Below are 24,412 nucleotides of genomic sequence, written 5' to 3'. Positions count from 1 at the left end.
ACGGAGTAATAATATTTCTCCTGCCAAACAACTGCTCCAGTCCAGTAGGTGGCGATAATGTACCAAATACTAGTAAATGCTAATGTAGAAGAAACAATACTCTGGCAAAACGAGAGTATGAGTGCAATCTGGTCGGCTTGAAGTAACCTGCGAAGTATACTGCACAGGGTGCTCAGCCAACGTTAAGTGCAGGGCCTGAGCACCCTTTAGAGTGAGCAGCAAAACTGAAGCTGAGAACAATGTAGGGAATAGGGAACAGTGGGTCATCACTCCACCGGAAGTGGACATGAAACATTTGCCATACGTCATCTCGTCATCCTGGACCACGAAAAAAAAAAGTAGAGCTCGAAAAGGGATTCACATCGTAATAATATGACACAATAAATGAAAATTTTATTTAATTAATATATCTTTACTATTATATAGATCAGTATTCTGTAAAAAAAAAAGCCCAATAATTTCTCCACGAATCTTGTCAATGAATCTCATTTCAATAGTATACGTTTTATAATGGTATTGTTTTTTTTGTTTTTGTTTTGTAAATATCCAATATTTAATTTCCATAGTGTGAAATTGTCACGGCAATAACCGGTATCCGAGGTGCTTATGTTCATGTTACGGAGGAAGTGACGTCTGCGCTGGTGACACTGCAGGGTGTTTCGAATGGTGGAATTTTGTCAGGGGAAGTTCCCTTAAATTTAAAATTCAAATGAAGTTCCCTGCACACGGAGCAAGGAGTAGGGAGGGGCCAGGTCTGGGGTAGCTAAGGCTTTGAACTACGGTTCGGAATGTTCCTGGTTCAAATGCCGCAACCACCAAGTTGTCCTTGTTGTCCTAACCCTAAAACTGCTGAGATCGAATCGATCCAGAATTGAAAACAGGACATCAATATGCACAACGTTACAGAGAGAAATACAGGCTGAGAATAAAGAATAAAGGGCAACTTGTGCTGAGAGACTGTATTACAGTAACAGTCATTTAAAAAAAAATATATATCAATTTATTTTTGTAGGGACTGCTAACTATGTTTCTGTGTCACATGTATGCAAATAATAATTGCATGATGCTTTGAGTGAGGCATTAAATGTGTAGTACACATTTAATATGTAGTGTCGATCTCACCTCTTCGCACACATCCTTTCCCTGGTCTTCAGAAGGGGGTCGGCTTCTCTTAGGTTTCACCAATTCGTCCTCCTCCACAGTCTGCTCCCCTTCTCTACTCTAAAAAAAAAAAAAGCAACAAAGAGAAGAACTGTAAAATATTACCTTACAAATCCTATTTGAATACGCTTTCATGGCGGCCCTCATCTGATACAACTCTTCCTGAGCACTATTTCATCTGTTATAAATGGCTGCACTTCATGTGAAAGCTTCGGTGCTTTTTGTTGACCTTTAGAAACCGATTTGATGATGGACTACAATCAAACATTACGGAAACCTTTGCTGAAATTGATTATGGGAAGCAAATAGCTGGTTTATATACAGCCTGTCCCTCCCTATCTTCCAAAAAAAATTTGACAGTTAAATTTTGCTTTGAAGTCAAACTTCAATCAGTGCACTAATTCATGTGTCCTCAAAGCACAATTAACAATTCCGTCTGAGCACAAAACAGACCATAAAAAAAAAAAACATTATAAGAGCGCTGTTCAATTTTTTAATCTGACTGCTCAGATCCATAAGGACCAAGTCTGGTGTGGAAGAACAACCCCAGAGTCCTGACCTCAACCCGATAGAACACCTTTGGGATGAATTGGTCAAAAATTCCCATAAACATACTCCTAAACCTTGTGGAAAGCCTGCCCAGAAGAGTTAAAGCTGTTGTGGTTGGAAAGGGTGGGCAAACATCATATTAAACCTTATGGATTAAGAATCTGATGTTACTCAAATTCAAATGCATGTGAAGGCAGGCGAGCAATAACTTTTTGCAATATAGTGTATTTATCAATTTTATATCACAGCAGCTCTGACACTAGATCTACCTTCAAAGGTCAAGCTAAATACAAGCTATACAACCAGATTGTTGTTGTTGGCCTTTCAGCTGCTCTTAGTGCATCCAGTGGCTGGGGTTTGGTCCCTGGCTGGGAATCGAACCCGGCCCTTCCAAGCTATAACAAATGATCCATTTTATATTACTCATTCACGGGAACTTGCTTCAGGACACATTTTACTATGTATAACCAGTTTGCATGTTCTACCAGGCACTTTAAAGTCATGCAAATAAGGCATTTCATATTGTGCAACTGGCATTTCATAGTGCGCAATGCTTATGCCCTGTGGTGGCATTACCCCATCCAGGGTGTACCGCACATAGAGCCTCACTAAGCGTCTTAGAGTGGGAAATCGCTCCTAAGTGGCCAAAAATTCTCAGAGTGAAGTAATTTTGATCCTACTTTTAGGAGTAGGAGTAAGAGCAATTTATCAACATTCCTAAAACAAAAAAAATCACTCCACAAAACATCTCCACAAAATGTCAGAGTCTAACTGTGTTCTAACTGGAAGTTGCGAAGAAAATCAGAGGAGAGACATTTTAATAACACCTATTGATGCGGAGCTCATTATAACATAGATTTGAGCAAAGATGGAATAATTTTGTGACACATCTTGTCCATCAACAGACGTTTTCTATGCTGTCTCTGGAGGTGACTGCTACTTTACATTTTTTTTAATAACAGCAAAGATGCTGCTTTGAAACAGTGATGATTTGGATTTGTCCCAGCCAACAGCGTTGGAAATAATGAATCAAACTTTGCTCTTCCAGCACTGCAGATCATGTACAGATTCTTAAATTTACCCACCACGCAGCGTGAAATAAATGAAAAACAAGCTGCATTTATCTTCAAAGTTTGTTTTCACGGAGTTGTGGGCATCATCCATGGCGCACACACATTGAAATAATAACCCAGAGCATTGTTGCTTGTGAAGCTTATGTGAACCAAAAACATTTTACATCAACCAGTTGTTTACATGCAAATAATTTAATATAAGTATATAAAACGTATATAGAAATATATTTTTATTTATAAATTGAAATACATCTACTTTAAAGCGTGTGCCATAGATGTGTTTTCGTGATTTCATGCTACGTATTGGGTAAATGTTTGAATGAATCTGCGCATGATCGGCAGTGCTATATGAGCAGAGTTTAATTATTATAATTATTTCCAACACTCTCGGCTGTGTCATTGTTATCAAGCTGCATCTTCGCTGTTAATAAAAAAAACATACAGTATTAGTCAGCATACGACATGTTTTCTAATTAACCAGTTCCATAATGCATGCAATGTTAAAAAAAATAAATCAATCGATAATTTTTTGCCCAAACATGTCTTTTATGAGCTCCGTGTCATCTAGTGTTTCCTATTTTATAAATCTTGATAAATAGCTCTTATATTCTACTCCTAAAAATAGGTCCAAAATGCCGTCGCTCTGGCTTCATTATTCCCCAGATGACAGTCCGAGCAAGTATCCATGGGCTGCACCGGACAAACATTGTAGCCATTCCATTCCATGTGCCCCACCACACAACTTACAGCACTTAAAGGATCTGCTGCTAATATCTTCAGAGGCCTTGTGAAGTCATTGTCTAAACGGTCAGAGCTGTTTGTTGAGAAACCAGCACAATATTATATTTACATTTAGACATTTTGCAGAGGCCCTTATCCAGAGTGATTTAGACTTGTATTTCATTATACATGTGAGCAGTTAAGGGTTAAGGGCCTTGCTCAAGGGCCCAACGGGGACAACGTGACAATCCTGGGATTTGAACCTGGAACATTCCAAACCGTAGTCCAAGGTCTACCACTGAGTTATCCCAGACCCAATATTGGGCTAAATGTTTAAGATTTTAATATTGCGGATTGATGGAAAACTGCATGAATTTTTGCATGAATTTTACTTAACCAGCAAACTTAAAACTCAAAAAAATAATCAATTTCAAGCAACACGTTCACAGAGCATTACGAAAAAATATAATTGGAGCAGATAAGATCAAAATGACGTTTTAGGGCCTTGTATAAACAACCAAAACAAATTACCAGCAGAATAAATCATGCACACATACACACACACACACACACACACACACACACACATATATACATTCGAGTTCCACATATTATTGTGTTTCCTGTGAGGACACTGTGAGAACCGAAGACCCACTGACAGCATCAGTATTTTGATGTCTGTGCTTCATTAAAACACAACCTGTAGAATCCCACATGAAAAATTTTACAGAATGACGTCACGATGCCCTATCCCAATACTTATACATAATACATCCCAATACGTCACTATATACATCGTCAGTATGCAGTAGTGTAGTAGAGAACGATTATTGCTAAGGTTAGCAGAAGTTAGATATTTTACTGAAATAGACTCCTTCTGCCCAGGAACAGGAATCTCCCCACTCCCCCACTCCTCCACTGGCCAGCGTTCACATTGTTTTTTGGTCTCCGTTCTCGGGTACACTTGAGTATTTACACCCTCTGATACAGCAGGTGGCAGTATGCACCTACTTGGTCTGTGAGCCGCCAATTAACAAAAGAATAAGTAAAAAATAAATAAAGTATTAGGCATACTTTCGCAGTAATCCTAACATTATTGATATTTTTGAAAAAATGTCAAGTGGAGACCATCCTGGGACCCTGATGTGAAAACACCATTATACCTTTCTCTTCTTAAAATGGGAGCTTTTATACAAAATTCACTTTTATACAAGCACATTCCTTGCTTTTTGGCACTTTTGCAGACAAATAAATTTTCTCCCTATTGTGACCTCATAAGCTTGCTTTTTACATAGACACTGAAATGAAACATTCGGTGGAGGAGTGAATTAAAGTGAATTTGAGATAAATGCAGTATAACTGGGGTATTATTCATTTTAGCTGGAGCATTACCAGACCTTTAATATAGGGACCTGTAGGGTTAGGATGTTTTTTCCAGCCAGATGTTACAAGCTGGTAAGTAAATGATGGGATAAACAAAGTGATTTTATGTGGCATGTACTGTAGCTACCCATGAAAACCGGTCATTCACAAAGGGTGTGTTATTAATCCTTATGAGATGTAAAACATGCAGTGCGCCATGCAAGCGTGAAGCTGAGGGGAATTCAATAGCAGACGTTACTACGATGCTACATGCAACAGCGAGGAATTCGGCACATATGGCTGTTTAGCACACAGCAGCAGACTGAAAAGAAAAGAGCAAGATAAAGAAGAATGGGAAAAAAAGCAGATAGTGACAGTGAGCCTCACCGTTGGGACCCGTGTGAAAAGCAAAGCCCTGGCCTTATAGCGCCAGCAGGAGATGGCGGCCAACACTGAGGTGGCAAAGTCAGCTACCTGCTCATCTTTCACCACAATCTCATCATCTTCATCTTCTCCACTCTGCCTCTGCGCGTTCTCGAGCACCTCCTCCTTCTTCTCCTCTTTCGCTCTATGGAATGGCAGTTCTAGTCGACAGTTTTCAAGGCTGTTCGTGCTCAGCCAGTCCAGGGAGAGCCATCCGCTCGTGTTCTCCTCAGCGGCGGGCCGCTCCGTCTCAGCTTCGTCCATGCTGGAACTCAAGTTGGACGCGCTAGCTGTAGCCGGCAGCTCATTCTGGCTACAGTCCGTCAGCAGAGTATCCATGCTGTCAGCATGCTGGAGAGTAAAGACACGGTTACTTTGAAGCACAAAGTGCATGCACGTAAGCTTATCGATTCGAAAAGATCTGTCCGGTACTGAACTCTAGGGGGAAAAAGTATATATATAAGTAAATTTGTAAATGTTTCACGGCTTACCTTAAGAGTTTCTACAGTATGATGTATACACAGTATGACGATAACAGGGTAATGAACATGAAAGAGAAAGAAAGAAGAACACATTTAACATCGATCAGTCGTAACTTTGCCAGTGGTCATTTTTGTGCTTACACATTGTTAGTTTAAAACCCTAACATGGCTAAGCTAGATTCATCTTGGCATTAGTTTCATCGAGAAAAGGCCCATTTGAGTCAGTCATGGCTGCCGCAAAGTTATTTCTAATCAAAGTATAGATGCGAACCTTAACGCTTTCATTTTTAAAATCAGTCATAAAATCAATTACAAATGAAAGAGAGGGAGAGATTGTGTGTTTGTCTGATAGAGAGAGAGAAAGGGAGTCATGGAGCGAGAAGAAAAAACATAAATTTGGCTTTTTTTTTCATTACCCGCAAATTAGAAAGAATAATAGGGGAGGCAGTGATGAGAGGCCGAAACAAGCCCACAGACTGAAAGGAGTCTATGCATGACAAAGCCCCTTGCCGATGAGCTCCGTAATTAACATGATTATGTGTGAGGCTGGAGGATGGGGGCCGCGGGCTTTGATCTACCAGAGAGACCACTCGGATACTGGAAGGCTTTGAAGGCAAGCAGACAAGGGAAAGATGGTAAGGGGCAAGCGTGCATCTCCTGATGACGACAGGCAAGCGTGGTGGCTCTGCAGGGGGTTCTTTGAACTAATGATAAAAATGAAGGACTTCTGTGTTTGACCGTTTTTTTTTTTTAAATGTTTGCTATTGATTGCCTGGGACAATCACTGTCAACTCTTTCAACAGCTATTTATAGCGATTGGTCTTAAAAATTACGGCCAAAACACAATATTGGTGCTAATTTTATCTTTTTTATGTTATACATATAATACAGAAAATGTGTGTGCCAAAGAAGTGACTTCTGAAGTTTATGCCACATAGACCAAGCTTGCTTCCCAAAAAATTTCACATTGCTAACTTCTGTCATTTTAAATGGATTATTTTATATGTGGTTCAAAAACTGCCATTTTTCAGCGTCATACTGTCTCACTTCAAACAATAATAATTTAAAATGCAAATTATTCATATTTCTTTATGGGTATTGATACTAAAATTGGTGTAAACTTTTAGAAGCATATGACCTGTATTTGATGTGATTTGATATGTAATTGATGCTGAAAAAAATCTGTAGTGTCTGTAACCCCATGTCAAATGCATGTTACAATGTATTAACAATTGAGCATTTTAGAAAAATCAACTTTTCAGGTTTATGTCTTTTAATGTCAAGTCTAAATTGGCCAAGTTTTTTTCTCAATCACAATTAAAATGAATGAAAGATTTGAATTCCAAAAAGTTACAGACACTACATAAAAAGGCATGAAATTGTATTTAGCAAATGTGTTTCATTTTACCTGATAAAAATATAAATGTGTATGCATATTCATAAAAAACAAAGCATGAATCGAGTGTTAAGAAGCATTAAGTCTTATAAAAAATGGTGTTATATGATCCCATCCGAAATTTTTTTAGCACTAATACCATGTTTTGGCCTAGTCTAATAAAGTCTTTTGATTGTTAGGAAAGAACTTGAAATTTTTCATTATAAACGGGGAAAAACAGAGCAAGTTACCTTTTGTGGTTCTCATGTTCTGTTTAACTCTGTTAAACGGCTCTGTTAAAGGGAAAAAAACAGAAAATTAACAGGGAGTATGGATTTAATTAAAATAAAATGATGTCATTGTCTTGATAATTTGAAACTGTTGAGAGACATGTTCGGATCCCACCCCCAAAATGCGTATTACTTAATTACTGTTTAGACCCAAAACATGGTGGTGCGCAACAGGACACAAAAGACATGAAGGAGTTTAATGAAAGAAAGAAAATAATGCAAAACCGCATTCTGAACATGCAAACTGAAAATATATACACAGCACAATTGATCTGTTTATCAATTAAACTTTGTTTTTTTTTAAGTTAAATTATGTCTATTCATTACATATTTTACTTTATTTACATTTATTTTATAAATGTTTTGATTGTTTTTATAGACAACAATATGATTATAGTGTGGGGAAATTGGTAATATTAATAATATGTTTTGGATTATCTGCATTTACATTATTTCCTATGGGAAAATACGTCACTTTTGCTTTCACTTTCAGTACCCGCCTCTGGAATGGATCAAATTTGTCCGCCAGAGACAAAGGCTTACCTGATCGCCTTCGTTCTTTAAGAAGGTCTTCACCCTTGTTCTGTCTTTCAGGACTGTAGCGATACTTCACTGGACCTAACGCACCAAGCAAACAGACATAAAGAAAAAAAAAAAGCGTTATGTTTTTTATATATATACCGTACATGCCCATAACGTCCTGAAGTGTCAATATTTAAGTCCTACAACAGCCAAATAAACCACTCACAGGCAGACTGCATGTCCAAAATGGCATCTTTGGCCTAAAAATATTAAGAGTGCAAGATACATCTTAAAGATCATTCGCAGCAAATGATAACACATTTACATAGTCCATGTGCAGGTGACCTACTCTCTGTGGGATGATGGCGTGATGGTTCTCCAGAATCAGACGCTTTATGTTATGAGCCCAGAGCTTTTTCTCCTCCTCCGTTTTGGCCTGTAATAAGGGAAATACTGAAGGTTAGACAACCAAATCTGGGTAATAAGATAGACTGGATTCAATTAGATTCTACTTATTCTTGGATAGACCACAGACCTTTACTGTGTGAGGTTGTTTAGGATGCTTGTAGTGTGTCACGCTGAAGCGAAGAGAGTCTTTGGCACTTTCAATCAACATTAAAGTGGAACACTGAAAATAATACAGAAAGCATGAGAAACTAAGTGCTACACTTTTTACCCAACAGCTCTGATTTTCATAACTTAGGCTTCTGATAAGATTAAAAGCAAAAAAAAAAAAAAAAAAAAGATATTGATGTTTTTGGAGAAAATGAGGATGTTGATAGGAAATGAGAGAAAACTGCTTATTCATAATTAATCTGTGGGCTAAATAAACAGATATGATCTCCATCTGGAAGGCAGGAAAAGCCTTTTTTAACGTTTTCCAATTAGCAATATACCAGCAAATTGATATCTGACAACAGCTTAGTGCTCGCTTGTAGTAAGAACTCCTTAATCTACTTTCTAAAACTCTGAGCTTGCCAGAAGACGTTGCAGGAATTAAAAGAACGCATGACAATTCCAGACTGCTCAGTACCATTATATGGGTCTTGTAGAAGTAATGCTCTCCTCTCTTCTTGGTGATGAGGAGGATTTTGTCAAGGAGAAAAAACGTTCTCTCGCTCTTTGCACGGTGGACGTGGAAGGTTCCCTCGAGGACGAGCTCGCCGTATGTAGTGAGGTCGGGTCCTTTCCAGTTAATGAGCAGGGACTGGATCTCCTACAGGAAGTCAGACACGTGTTTCCGTGAGAATGTACTCAAGCTTCTCTTTATACGGACAACATGGTAAATTATTAAAAATAATGGTATTTGGAGTATTAGTCTGATACTTGTTTTAACGAATAAGGGTCAACCACCATCACACTCTCTATTGAAGATACTGCTTAAATGACATCATCTTAAAGATTCATTCAGAATGAAGACTTCAGTGATCGAGCACACAGCAGAAACTAACACAAACGCTCTAACAGGAGCCTGTCAAATTTTAGGTTTTGCTTCTTTTACATAAAATTCTGTAAATTTGGTGTTTACGCCACTGTATAATCCAACATGCAGGACATGGTTGGATTTGTTTTGCTCATTTGTCTAATCAGCCATATGGTTAATCCACTTAGAGATCAAATTAGCGTCTGCATTTCCTCCTTATTTTGTTGGTAATTATGTGCAATTATGTTTAATAAATCACTAATAAACAGAGCTTCAACCCCACCCCAAGTCCAATTGGGCCCTGCTGGTGCCAAATTAGGAGGAACTGAGCAGATGAAAGAAAGATACAACCGGAGCGTTCAGCTTGAAAAAAATAATTTGCTTAATATCTGAAATAAACGTATTAAAGTTCGTCAGTATTCATGGCCTTTCATAACAGTTCTTTAAACAAGGTGGCATAACCTGAACAACACTCCTTCCTTTGATACACATACACTCACCTGCACCTGTCTCTTGTACAGCATAACAAACTAAAAGCTCATTTGCACTACTCTTATTTGCACCGTTTCCACTTCGCACCATATCGGCCTTCTGTTGTGTATTATTTGTTATCTGTTTCTTTTTGCAGGACAGATAAAGCTGTTGTTTTTTTTTTTTTGGGGGGGGGTTCCCCCAGTTGTTCTCCCTAATTTAGTGGAGTCTAATTCCTCCCCGTCACTAGGGGGCTCCACATTAAGCTACTACTACCACTCAGTCGGGGGGGCCGAAGACTATCACGTTTCCTCCGAACCACGTGATGCCAGCCGACCGCATCTTTTCGAACTGCTCCCTCACGCACCATACCATTCCCTTTAGTGTAGCAACACCTACATGATTACTGAGTGGGATGTAAGAACTGTGATAAATGCAAAACAAAGGCAAATCGGTGATCACCTGCAGTCTCACAGCATGCTCATGCTTCCTCTTCATGTCGTTGATGTACCAGGCCACTCCTGTCATGGTGACTATGGCCTCTTCCACTACATCATAGCCCTCCACCTCGGGGTCAAAATGTTTGGCGATTTCCTAAAACAACAAAGCGGCATGAAGCTAGTCAGTAAACAGCGTTCAGTCAGGTTGGCTACACAAACAGGACGAGACAGATGATTGATTCGTGCATGCTTTGAAATGACATGAAAAGGGAGTGTTTCACAAATAATGTACGCCATGCCAGCTTCTTTCGTGTCATAACCCTGGATTGTAGTCACGTTAAGCTATTAAGACAGAAGATTTACCGGCAGACACATTGCAATGTTTGTTAAATCTTAAAAAAATCTAAAACCATATAACCTTATTTTAGGGTGATTTAATTATAATAATAATGTCAAATCACATCATGCAGATTTAACAGACTCTAGTGTGAAGTAGAGAGGTGCCAATTCTTTCCTACAGCCAAATCCGTTAGCTTCGCTCTGTTTAAAGGGATAGTCTTGAGGCCAAAAGTTCATGTACACTTTTCCTCAAGCTGACACGTTTCACATTACCATTTCATTTGGCAAGTAAATCAGCATCTACACACAGTGTCTGACATTTACAGTTTAATTCACTATATCAGAATTGCAGAACATCAAATTTTAACATACATCAAGTTGATTGTCTGAAAGATTCCATAAATTAACGTATTGGCTTTTAGAAACCTTTTATTGTCCAAGCAGCATCGTTTCATTCCAACTGTGAAGCATGGGGGTGGCGGCATTATATTGAGAGTGTGTTTTATTGCCGATGGAACTTTTGCAAGCTTAAAGCTTAAAAAGAACAAAGTAAAAATATATTCCTGGCCATGACAAAAATGTGAAGAAAAAAAAGAAAAGAAATAAAATTGGACCGACCTGAAACAGCATGTCTGATGCACAAGGCCCAGAAGCATTGTAAAGAGCATATGGAATACTAGCACAAACGTTTGATTCAAGTCATGCGATTTAAAGGTACAGTAGTGTTACCAAAGGCTAACTACAGTACTGCGTGAATGTTTAAGCCACCTCTAATACTTCACATTAAATTAAATTAAGTGACGTAGTTTAAATTAAAGGAATGGGAACAAATGTTGTGACAAGCTGCCTAAATTAAAAAAAATGGTTGTTTATGTATAAACCTCAGCAGCAACCTCATTTCCCTTCTTATCTCTCAAATCTACATTAAAAATACAAGAAAATCTGGCTCTTTGAAAGCAAATTATGAAGAAACAAGGGGCTAGAGATTTTTGCACATGTATGTCAACCTCTTACACACAGAAAGTAAATTAAATTGATTAATCCTAATTATTATTATTATTTGTTATAATTATCATTAGAATGTCTTTAAATGCCTTTAGTCTCAGTGTATGCTAACGTTTGACATTAACTGAACATTGTACTGTACATCAGGTTCATTTGAGGACTCTATGGTAGGGCATGAAGTCGTACATGCCTGTAACAGGAGGTGATATTTTAAAATCCTCTGCACAGGCTTCAGCAGGTAGGCACCTAAAGGGAGGGAATGCTGAAGAGTCGCCTGGCGATCCCGAAAGAACTTAGCCAGTGTCTTGTTCCTCATGCATTCCGTTAGTGCGGCTACAGAGCTGAAAAGGAAGTTACAAAAAGGACATAGATTAGCAAAGGGACATAAAATGCACATAAGGTCCTCGGATAAAAGAAACATTTCAACCATTAAAAGCAACAGCGCCTTGACTGTTTGCAGTGTTTGGTCTAGATGGAACCCCGGGGTGTTTCCTCCCTTGGTGTGATGTGTTTGGGCAGGTGAGAACACAGCAGTCACACTTGGGTGCAGACTGAAACAACATGTCCATAATCGTCTGTGCAAGAAGGTCTCGGTCAGGTTCTTGCAAACTCTAGCATGGTTCAAACAAATCAACCCTGGAGCAAAAAAAACTGTAGGAGGTCAACCAAACCCGGCATGTGTTAGGGGTTGTGCGCAGCTTGTTCTGTGGATGTGAGCTGCTAAACTGACCCTTGAGGCACTAAGGAATGTCAGACTGCAGAAATGTAAGGTTCTCTGGATATTTGGACTGACCAAAAAAAAAGTCACATATTTATTATGCTAGCGGTTGTATTAAGTGTCCATATTATACAGATGTAACATACTGGTGTATGTGTTACGCAACATAAAAACAAACGCTTGGTCAGTTACTGGATTAACGTCACATAAAAATACACTGCTGTTTATATGACCAAACTGTACAATCAATCAATCACTTAGGATAAATAAAATATTAAAAAATTATATTTCACTACTTACTTGGGATAGTTTGTGCAGTACTGGGTGTAGATGTCGAAATAGTCACTCTGTTCATAGAAGAAAAAAAAATCTATATTTAAAAAATGATGTCATAGTGTATAACGAAACACATGGATGAAATGTATGAACTTTATACCTTTTCCACAAAGCAATATGCGATGGCCACCGGGTCACTGTCACACATTTCCAGAGACTGCAGTAACTCGCTGCAGAGAGAAAAAGACGGAGAGAAACAGATTAAAACTTGATTCTAGCCTTTACACAACGATAGCTTAAGTGAAATTCAATAGATGTGACCGTCAGCCTCAAATATGGATTTTATATAAGTGATAAAGTTAAGCAGTTAATTCTTCAATTTTATGTAACGATATGGTAACAATATCTAACATGACATGTGAAACGTCCAGATCAAAGGATCACATTTTATTCTATAGATGTGGCTTCCTGAAGGTTTAGCTTATTTGATATCTGACGTTTCTGATGTTTGACTCAAAGGTTTCTGAGCTGGCGAGTAGCTAATATTAATACTAATATTTCATTAAATCGCCTTTAGCTTTTATAACAGCGCACAATGTGGTGTTCAGTTCATGTGTGAAAATTATTTCTCATGCCCACAGAACCACCCTTTTATAATTCAAGACCTGGAATATGCCAGTGCCATCAGGGAAGGAAGACTCTACAGATGTGATGCCCTGGTCATTCGGTACATTCAGGTCGTCGGCTGACTTCAATTATTTTCACATAACATTACTGATTCTAGACCTGACCAACTAAAGCAACCCCAAATTATACCACTGCCTCCAGAGGCTTGTACAGTGGGCATCGCTTTATGTGCTTCCCTTCTTACCATGACACACACATCGCTCCGGAGTAGGGTCAATCTAAACTCATCAGACTACACGACCTTTTTTATTGCTCCAAAGATCAATCTCAATGCTCACTCACTCACTCATATTCTATCCTGCCTTATCCTATATTCAGTGTCGCGGGGACCTGGAGTCTATCCCAGGAGGCTTAGGGCACGAGGCAGGGTACACCCTGGACAGGGTGCCAATCTATTGCAGGGCACAATCTTAATGCTCCCTAGCAAACTGAAGTGTCTTGCTTTTGATTAGTCTCACTAAAGTAGCTGTAATTTCTATTGTAAATATTTAATAATGCAACTTCAACATTATTTAAGTGATCTCTGATTACAGTCATTCATTATTTTTTTTTCAAACACCTTACACAAAATGAATGGTTGTATACAAGACGCACATTTGCTCTTTATTCATGTGGCTCCGTGTCAGATCAGATACGGCCTAACGCCCTGCTGGAAAGCAACTGTTTAAACACATCAGGTTGTAAACACCACTTTGCCTGCAAATGTTAGAACCAACCCCTTACAGCAACATCCTGTTGACCAGAACAAACTAATAATTATGCTTAGGTTTACACACACACACACATATACATACACATACGGTACATACACACATACATACATACTGTAAATACACACACACACACACACACACATATGGTACATACACATACTGTATATACACACAGTATATGAGGTTAAGTCTTACCTGTTGAACTCATAGATGACTTCGATGTTTCCAAACAGTGAACACACTTGCTCAGGCTTAATGGGCAAACTGCTGGTGTCTATAATGTAGGCCAGATAGTCCTGAAAAATTAAAGCCACACTTGACTTATTTAAACTAAAAAAAAAATTCTAATTACTTTACAAAATAACACAGAAATCTAAAAATAAGTTCAGGATTGTGGCGGATCCAGAACCTATCCTGAGAACATCAAGCACCTCACAGAGACAGGAAACTAAATTAATCGGGGACTCGTGAGCTACAGTGGGGCAAAAAAGTATTTAGTCAGCCACCAATTGTGCAAGTTCTCCCCCTTTAAAAGATGAGAGAGGCCTGTAATTTTCATCATAGATATACTTCAACTTTGAGAGACGAAATAAGAGAAAACAATCCAGAAAATAAAAAATGATAAATTATGATTTGAACATTGGGTAATGTAAGACAAATACACAGAAAGTGATGCTCTAGGAATAATTTCTTTGCAAAGCTGCAGTTACCGAACATGCTCCTGCAACCTTATGATTCAGAAACGTAAAAACAGTCCAAAAACCCCCCCAAAAAAACACTTCCTCTTCAAAATGCTAAAAATGTGATGTTGACACTGTAACCACAGTCGCATGGCTAATGCATAGTCACATTTTATGTTGCGCTGTGGAAATTTGTTGCCACATTGTCTAAATGCATTCAACAAGGAATAAAGTGAATGAGCGAATGAGAATGTGATGCAGAAAATAGGTGACTTTTGGTACGGCTGTGACAGAATGCACTGGATGGCATGTTTAGGAATAGAATCTGAAACCTGAATCTTCGTCCTATACTGAATCTTCATCCTATCCTGAATCTTCATCCTATACTGAATCTATCCATGTGCCTAGGCATATTCAGGATATTATACTCCCCACTCCCCTACATTGTGTCTGAGTAGCTGAGGGTAAAGGACCTTGCTCGAGGGCCCAGTGGCATCCCAGTGATGACGGGGTTTGAAACGGTCAGCCTTCGATAAGCAGTCCAACTGGGCTACACCTGCCCCATCACAGAATGCATAATAAAAATATATATTACAATTATTATCCTGTAAATTATGACATGGTGGCTTAGTGGATAGCACTGTTGCCTTGCACCTCCAGGGTCTGGGTTTGATTCCCATCTCTGAGTGCATGGAGTTTGCATGTTTTCCCTGTGCTTGATGGGTTTCCTCTGGGTACTCTGGTTTCCTCCTACAGTTCATACACCTGAGGATTAGGCTAATTGGCGTTCCCAAATTGCTGGGCGTGTGTGAATGAGTGTGTGCCCTGCAATGGATTGGCACCCTGTCCAGGGTGTACCCCGCCTCATGCCCCTGGGATAGGCTCCAGGCCCGCGACCCTGTATACAGGATGAAGGGGTACAGACGATGAGTGGGTGAGTGAAGAACACTTAACATTAACACTGCCTCATAGCTCCTGGGTCCTAGGTTTGAGCCAAAACTTGGATTATTATCTGTTTGGGGATTTGCAGACTCTTTTGCCTGTATAGTGAAAACACTATTTTAATTCCAAACAAATGTCAATAGGTGGACTGGTATGAAAAAAAAGCCCCAAGTGTGAATATGTGTATGAACATGTGTGTGCTCGGTGCCCTGTGATGAACTTGTGTTTAATCCGGGGTATATTCCCATCCTGTCACCAGTGTTCCTGGGATAGGCTCCAGTTCCACTAACCATCCTAATCAAGTAAATGAATAAACCTCTGCCTGTGCAAGAATATATTTGTAATTCCTAAAAGATGTCAACAGAGGGCAGTACTACACTTCTGCACACAAGCTTGTTTAGATAGAGAAGTCCACTGAGCAGCAACTTTCTCTTCATAATATTCAATATATCTCAATATTCAAAACTCAAACATGATCAGGAAACTGATTTCACATTTAAAAGCTCCAGTATGCAGTGTGCACTTCCATTTTTATGTTCTGGGGGTTGCTTTGTTTTTCTTTCCAGCTTAATAAAATTATATTTGCTCACCGGCCACGTAATTGTACGAGGACTTTCATAAAGACTATTGACTGTATAGCGTGGCATAACGTATAAACCTACAGTATCTGGTTTCAGCTCAGACCGCTTCGGAAGCACTTTGCTTACACAGCTGATGAAGGACTTTTTGTTTTTTATCCCCAGCGTCTAATATTATAGTGAACATACAGTGCAAACGTCTTGCATGCTGCTGTAGGGCAAGGATAAAAAAACAAAAGTCAGTAATTGGTGCGAGACCCTTTGCATACATAAAATATCTCAAGTACAATTTTTATTGTGATTTATAGGGAAATTTCCAAGGATTTTGCTGCACCTGCTTCTTTTTTCATGCTTGCAAAACCCATAATATTTTTTTTTTACCCCCTTTTTTGCCTAAAAAGTAATATTTTAATATATTTTTCTTTTACAGTCATGCTCGCCTACCAACACAAACACATGAAAAAAAAACACTTTCTCTCCCACTTTCAGTTCTGGGAAATTCCCATTGGAGTGTAAAGGCTGTGACTGGGCCACATGTGAGTACTGTCTACTGCTCAAATAAGGGAAAACATTTAGTAAACAGGCTTCTAGACATAAAATAGGAACGGGATTGTTCTTCCAACATTGTACTGTACTGTATTGAACATTGTAAAGGTCTTAATAATAATAATAATAATAATAACAATAACTATAATAATAATAATAATAATGATAATAATTCTATTATTTGTCACATGTGCTTTGTAGAACAGTGATTTTTTCCACAAATCCCAGTTAGGAAGCTGGGGTCAGCGAGAGTTAGGAAGCAGATGTCAGAGCGCAGGGTCAGCCAGGATACAGCGACTCTGGAGAAGATAGGGTTAAGAGCCTTACTCAAAAGCTCAAAGCCTGGCAGGTCTGGGGTTCGAACCCCCAACCTCCCGATCAGTAACCCACAGCCCTAGCCGATTGAGCCACCACTGCCATAATTACAAGTTTAATTAAAAGTCATGAAGTGAAGTCACAATGTATGGACTTAAATAAATAAATAAATAAATAAATGAATAAAGCAACACTCAAATGTTGTGGAAAAACATTTTCCAAGTAAACCATTTTTTAAAGGTGGAACCTTGTTGGATCCTCTAAAATAAACGTGAATTATTTTTTTTCCTTTACCATAAAGGAAGTCAGCGAGCTGTTGCAGCTGCGGGAGTTCCTCTGACGTAAATTATATGATTAAAAAGGGTTTATTAAGTAAGCATGGCTCTTTTGAAAACAATCTTCTTAAACCCGAGTATAGCTACGTATTGTAGAAAACATTATGTGATAAGCAGGCGACAGGGGCATGAGTAGTGTAAATATTTCACATCAATTACAATGTTTTGTTAATATTATGAACTACCAATGCAAGCTATTCATATCAAAAGTGCTCTTCATGTGACATGTACTGACATTAATCCCCTCTTGGATATGTATCCTGGTGTAAGCAAACAGGTGAACAAGAGATTCCCAAGCGTTTCTGTGTAAGAGAGATTAACCCAGTGATGTCATACGCGGGTGTGTCTATGCCGAAGATCAAAGAGCACCATATTTGGGCAGTTTGCAATGGACTGTGTCTCTCCTGGCAGTGCAGCCAGACCAAAACTAGACAGATTCAAGAGCAGCCCGACACCACTTTTAACCAATGAGAACTGGGAGCCCGTGGGGAGAGCTACAGCTAAATAAACATTTACACGCTGCTTAACAATGAACAAGCAGAGGTCGAATATCACACGGTGCAACAGGGAGACTAAGAGACGCTTGACAGAACCTGGCAAAATCCTCTCTGAAAGGACAGACGGTGGGTCCCTCGCTGACTGTTTTCCATAAAATATGATAAGATTAATAATAATAAAAAAGTGTGGAGTGACACGTATAAAAATGCATACCCATATGATAATGCATAGAAATACCAGGCACAACAGGAATTAAAACGGGGGTTAAATGAATTTGGGACAGAAATCAAAACTGAGGTGTCAGAACTTTTTTTTTTTTTTTAGACATCATGCCCTATTGTGTTATAGTCGGCAATATGATATTAGAATTTTTTTTTTTAATTGGTTTTAATCTGACAGTTTTACCACCTCCAGGGTTGAGGGTTCGATTCCCCGTCTTGCGTCTGTGTGCTTAGAGTTTGAATTTTTTCCCGGTGTGGTGGGTTTCCCCCTTATCGCACAGTCCAAAAACATGTAAATTAGGCTAATTAGCATTTTCAAATTGCCCGTAGTGTCTGAGTGAGTGTGTGCATGCCTGTGCCCTGCAATGGACTGGCATCCTGCCCTGGGTGTACCCTGCCTAGTGCCCCAAGTGAGCAAATTTCGACACCTCTGGGGAAAAAAAAAATTTTTTGAAAACTAAACCTGTATTAGTATTGAGCTCATTTAATTACCTCTGCAAGATTAGGCGTTATAATGCATCAAGATGCTTTCTGGTGATGAACCTGCAGCTCCTTTATTTTATGGTGCTACTGCCAGTCAAAGTTGACATAACTTTGAATATAAAGCCATCAGACGTGGATAAATATGGCAGTGAGAGGAATAAAAATAGATGTGAGTCGTCCAAGGAAGTGACATGTTGCCTGCCCACTAAATGTGTTACACTTTTTTTAATGCGTGGAAAAAAACCCGGGTAAAAGTTACGTTACAAAACCTTTCATGAAGAATTACATATTACTTAGATAGAGTCACAGTAGTTATTTTCTTTAATGACGTTATACATGACTGTATCCATGGTCCTGTTGTATATGAAATGCTGGTCCTTGTACTGAGATGTTTCATACTTTTCAAGATGTTTATGTCGGTATTATTTCCCCTGGCTCAAAAATGTCAATATCTAAACCCAGAGTGCATTCTGTCTAGTGACGGGTTGTTCATGAATGATTCGTTCTTTATAAACGAGTCTTTAACGTGACTCAGAAGAGCGAGTAGTATCAGAGTGTAATTCCTTAATTTTCTACTGGATGTGCAACGCATCGCTAAACCTCCTTAGGTTATGTACAGGAAACAGAAACGAGTGGTTCATCTCATGAGTCTTCTAGTCCGAGTCGTTCGTTCTTTTGTCATGCCCATAGACGCTATGCAGTGCAATAATATAGTGTCCGAGAGTCACGTGACAAAAGAACTAACGATTCGGACCAGAAGATATGAGAGGTGAGATGCTCATTCTGTTTATTATAATATGTCCTTAGCTGTACTGTAATACCTTTATTACTGGAACTATAGCCAAAATTCAGGTATGTAGACATGTTGGAGGGTCTGTTTATTGAAAATGTAACATTTTATTTCATTTTTCATCAAAAGGATAAAAATGAACTAAAAAAAAAAAAAAAAAGATTTGTTTATTTTCATTAAGAGATTCAAACAACCGAGTCACTAAAATGATCCAAACTTCCCATCACTAATTCTGACCACTTGGACTAAAACACATAAAAAAGGTACTAATCAAGTTTGGTTAAATTCCCATGAATGATTTCAGAGGAAGTTGCAGAGAATAGACAACGACGCAAGACGACAGATAGCGATCCCCATGTGAGGCCTATGCCTCACGGGCAGGCAACATGAATAGGCTTTACAATAAACTCTTTGTTGTACTTTATATTTAACTACTTTTTTTAAGCCATTGTCAAGTCCAAGTGTGGCACATCTTGACCACTATATAGTTGTTGTGTGTAAAATAGGTCAAGTGCTTTAACAGACCATTATTCTTACTTCCTGTTTCAAAAGAACCCATGTCAAAACACAAAATCAAATGATGGCTCTCGCGTGATGTCATGGGAACGTAACAAAATGGGAAATGGGACACAAAAAAAAAGGGAAGAGTAATACTGACAATGGACTGGGTTCTGGGTCTAAAATTGTGCTTGTAAAGTAAGCACTCAGTGGCCAGATGTTTTGCTCTGATGTATGGATATATACGCACATATATACACACACACACACACACACACATAAAACTTTCCTGAAGTGTGTATACAGTTTTTGGCTGACTCTGTACATGCATGCACCTGGGTAAATTTCTAAGCGGAGGACAAAGTAATTAAGCTTCACAATGATGAAGGAGGATTGAGGTACAGCCCATGATTACCTTCCCCATCTGTGGTCCAGACCAAACAGAAAACAATGCGAGGCTATGAGTGAAAAATGTAATGATTTAAAGCAGCTGCAAATTCTGCAAGTGTAGGCACATTCTTTACAGAGATTGCCGTTACCCAAGTACGTTTTAAAATACTTTACTTTTCAGGAGTAAACAGTTTCAATTAATCACAGCTGTGGTACTGAATGAAGGAAAAAAAAAACTGTCATGAAGGATTGGGGAATGTGGGTGAAAACCAGCAACATGTAATTCTCTCCTAAACAGGTAGTTATTTTTTGCGGCTGGTATTAAACGTGCTATGTGGTGGATAAAAACAAAGCTTAACTTTGGGCTAGAAGTTCTGTAACCAGCTGTGGTAAGAGACGGTGGCTATAAAAGACACAATGTGATGCAACACAGGGCTTTTCAAAGAAGCCCAAAGAAATTTGAAAAACCATAAATTACTAGTGTAGTGTAATGAAATGACATGGTGCTTGATGATGATGTTGCTCAGTCCTGCCCAATAGCCATTTCTTTATTACGGCATAACAGCCAGCCACTGAGGAGAACAAATCCAAGGTATGCCTCTCCTCTGAGATGTGTTACTCCAGCCATAACATCCTTTTCTTTTCTTGCATAAACACTTTGACTCACACTTTGAGCAGATGCCAACGGTCCTTTACTGGGCATGTGAGCTCAAAGAATCTCATGACTGGCTAGGTACTTACTTACTGACAGGGAGGATAGCAATACCATCCCTCCCACCCCAATATGTTCCAATCTTGGAAACACAAGCTCAAACTTGCTTAAAAATGCTTACGCCAATTGGCATCCTTGGGACGCGGCAATATTGTTCATATTGTGTAAGCGTAACCACATCATCCCGATTCATCCTGATGCTGATTCTGCTCAGTGCGTATGCATTTGTGTCTGTTCATCTTCTCATACCGTCAGTGGTCAGGGTTCCACACCCACGGATACCCATTTTCACTTCACAAAAACAATTGTTTTAGTGGACAACTTCATCTGAATACTGCAGATTTGTACCTCTGAACAGCTGCTAGTAGTGGATATCCTTTCATCATTAAAGCATGCTGTTAGACAAATGGTTTACACTCCCACCATTTAGTGTCACCCTATCTGAAAATAGCTGAAATATTTTGCTCCATACGGACATGATAACATCATGCAACTGCTGCAGATTTGTTGGCTGCTCGTCCAAGATGCGAATCTCCCGTTCCACCACATTCCAAAGGTGTTCTATAGGATTGGGATCTGGTGACTGTGGAGGCCATGTGAATACAGTGAACTCATTGTTATGTTCAAGGAACCAGTTGTAGATGATCTTCGCTTTGTAACATGGCGTCTTATTGTTGCTGCCCATGTCCTTCCCACAGGATATCAGGTAGGATATAGCATTTAAACAATCCTCAATTGGCACTAAGGGGCACAAGGTGTAAAAAGGAAATATCCCTGACAATATTACATCACCACCAGCAGCCTAAACCTTTGACACAAGGAAGGATGAATCCATGCTTTCATTTAGCCTAGGACAAGTTCCGACACAGAAAAAGTCAAGACTCATCACAGCAGGGAATGTTTTACCAATCTATATGGTCCAATTTTGGTGAGCCCATAAGAATTGGAAGTGTAGGCTAAGTTTCCTATTCTTAGCTGACTAGTGTAGCACCTGGTTTGGACTTCTGCTGATGCCACAGAGCACCATTTGCTCTTCCATATACCTTGGTTAATGAGGAGATGAGAACTGTTGCCTTTTAGTTCGAACCAGTCCAGTCTGGCCATTATCCTCGGACCACTGGCATCAACATGGCATTTTCGCCTGGAGACTGACCCCTTACTGAATATATATTCTCTGTAAACCCTAGAGAGGGTTGTGCGTGAAAATCACAAGATATTTGTGTAATATGCAGTTAAACAGGTATTCATAATGAAGTGTATTATGTTGTAGCTTTTAAGACACCACTATTCTACATTCAATATTGAAGCCTGGTACCAACGTATGTAATGTCACAGGGTTCAAATAGTTTTGCACAATAAGAAAAATAAAACCACCACAAAAGAAACAGCTCAGCGTCAAAACCATGTTTGAGCCCAAGTTTCCCCCCAACTTTCCGTGAAAATCTCAAATACACTTCTCTTGTAGCAACATTCATACACAGCCAGAGCTTTTCAACCACTGAATATGATATAAAATGAAGAAAAGTCTCAAATCTCAAGAATCTTAACACTAAGAACCACCAACATTCCTAAAAAGCAAAGAACTGTTAACTGTCACACATCAAAATATTCATTTGCAACTGTCAGATTTAGTAAAATAAAGTCAGACGAGCAGCTGTAACTGGTATAAAAGTTTTAGGTACTGCAAACTCACCTCCACAATACTGCACAAGTCCCTTACGTACATCCTTTCTGTCTCTATAATCTCCATGACCACTCGATCCACATAGGTTAGTTGAGAATTAGGCGCCATCGCTACAGTGGCGACAGGCGAAGGTCCGTCCAGTCTTGGTGGTAGTGTAACGACTCCAACAGGGCTTGCGTTGTTGTTGAACTGGCCTGCAGCAGGGTCCTGCCTTGGTCGCTTGCTTTCAGGCCTCAGTTGAGTTTCAGGCTCCTCAGGAGGACTGAGCTCCAAGTCGATGTCAGTTTCTGTGGATAGGGAGGGCAGGGACTGGGGACACTGGGACGCACTGAACAGGCCGCTCTGGCCCTCTCCAGAGGAGCCTGATGAGACGGTGGACACGGTGCTCACTGGCCGCTCATTATCAGAGTGTTCGGTGGACAGCGAGCAGGAGTCAGCCAGGACAGGATCATGGCCACTCAGGGAGGAGTCCGTGGACAAGCGAGGAGATTCTGTTGGGACAAATGAGAAAACATTGTGACGTTTATTATGTTTGTAAGTAAAATATGTATGTTTTATGTAGCATTTTTTTTTCTATATTCTAATATAAAATTATATTAGAATATAAAAAAATGCTACATGAAAAATGCATTCCTACAAACACTACACAAATTCCCAATTATGTGTATAGTTTATATATTATATTATAGTTTTAGTTTTAGTTTTTAGATGTTTTCTTGTTAGTGCTTACAGTACATTCCCTCCTCTTTATAAAATGCATTCAAGCAACTCAGGGATATCTTTATACTGTATTATCTATTTATTGAATTACAGAGTAAATTAGATTTCTTTTCAATATTGAATTTAAAACACGAATCTCTGAACATTTAAATAAAAGAATTTTTAATCACAGCTTGCCATCACTGATGTTTCATTATTAACAATTGAATTTTGAATCTTTGTCAATTCTTTGCTCCCACGTGCTTCTTATTTAATTCAAAAAGTTTAATTAGTGCAGTCCGCTTTGCTTCATCATCACTAGAGCTTTCAGTAAGGTGAACAATGATGTAATACATGTGACAGAAATTGATGAGTATGTTTATTTAGTAGTAAAAACAGTTTTAGTAATGAAATAAATCTTTTACTGCTTCATGCATCTCACTTTACATGCAGTCTTCAGGACTTTAATTCTATATTAATAACATTTCAAATGTCGTAGGAATGTTAGTGGATTGTGCTTTAACAAAGAAGCTTTTCACTTCGTACAGAAAACCCACTGGGCAGGAGTGTGTAATGTCCAACCTTTCCAATAACAATTTTTCCTTACAGTAACGAACCCTGTAGGCCAAATAACACTTCAGAGTGGAGTGGTTTTCAGTGATGATTACTGACAAGCCCTAATGTCAACTTCCTCATACAAATGGATGGATGCCAAAGGAAAAGGCAGAAAAGGCCTTGGGAAAGAGAGGATTGTTGGGATTTGTACAGAGTGTACAAATTCATGGAAAACATGGAAGCCAAATCATATGATCTCTGCTTTATTAACCTTTTTCTTTCAATCCTCAATATGGACATGATGTCTGAGAGGGCTGTGCAAAGGTTATAAGTTCATAGTGAATGTGCTGCAGGCTTGTACCAGCCATTGTGTACACCTGCTATTATATTTCCATGACTACAAGAAGATAACTGCTGCTCCTCAATGGTATTCAGTTGGGATTAATTGGCTTCATCA

The 24,412-nt window shown here is 39.0% G+C and overlaps 1 protein-coding gene across 2 annotated transcripts in view; it reads right to left on the bottom strand.

The window, feature by feature from the left end:
- Positions 1-24,412, bottom strand: part of LOC128535931 (pleckstrin homology domain-containing family G member 3) — a 52,182-nt gene that overhangs the window by 3,618 nt on the left and 24,152 nt on the right. The window contains exons 3-17 of one of the 2 annotated variants that reach the window (XM_053510044.1): positions 22,711-23,192; positions 14,225-14,325; positions 12,790-12,859; positions 12,654-12,700; positions 11,826-11,976; positions 10,314-10,445; positions 8,991-9,173; positions 8,493-8,585; positions 8,307-8,393; positions 8,184-8,217; positions 7,979-8,053; positions 7,397-7,438; positions 5,780-5,790; positions 5,253-5,639; positions 1,123-1,221 (exon numbers count right to left, since the gene is read on the bottom strand). In XM_053510044.1, coding sequence (XP_053366019.1) covers positions 1,123-1,221; positions 5,253-5,639; positions 5,780-5,790; positions 7,397-7,438; positions 7,979-8,053; positions 8,184-8,217; positions 8,307-8,393; positions 8,493-8,585; positions 8,991-9,173; positions 10,314-10,445; positions 11,826-11,976; positions 12,654-12,700; positions 12,790-12,859; positions 14,225-14,325; positions 22,711-23,192 — 1,994 coding nt within the window. The remainder of the gene's footprint in view (positions 1-1,122; positions 1,222-5,252; positions 5,640-5,779; positions 5,791-7,396; positions 7,439-7,978; positions 8,054-8,183; positions 8,218-8,306; positions 8,394-8,492; positions 8,586-8,990; positions 9,174-10,313; positions 10,446-11,825; positions 11,977-12,653; positions 12,701-12,789; positions 12,860-14,224; positions 14,326-22,710; positions 23,193-24,412) is intronic. The other variant, XM_053510045.1, reaches the window with a different exon arrangement.

Source organism: Clarias gariepinus, chromosome 13 (genome assembly GCF_024256425.1).
Source record: "Clarias gariepinus isolate MV-2021 ecotype Netherlands chromosome 13, CGAR_prim_01v2, whole genome shotgun sequence".
Lineage (NCBI taxonomy): Eukaryota > Metazoa > Chordata > Actinopteri > Siluriformes > Clariidae > Clarias > Clarias gariepinus.
The sequence above is the reverse complement of the archived record's forward strand: the minus strand, read 5'-3'. Positions and strand labels throughout refer to the sequence as shown.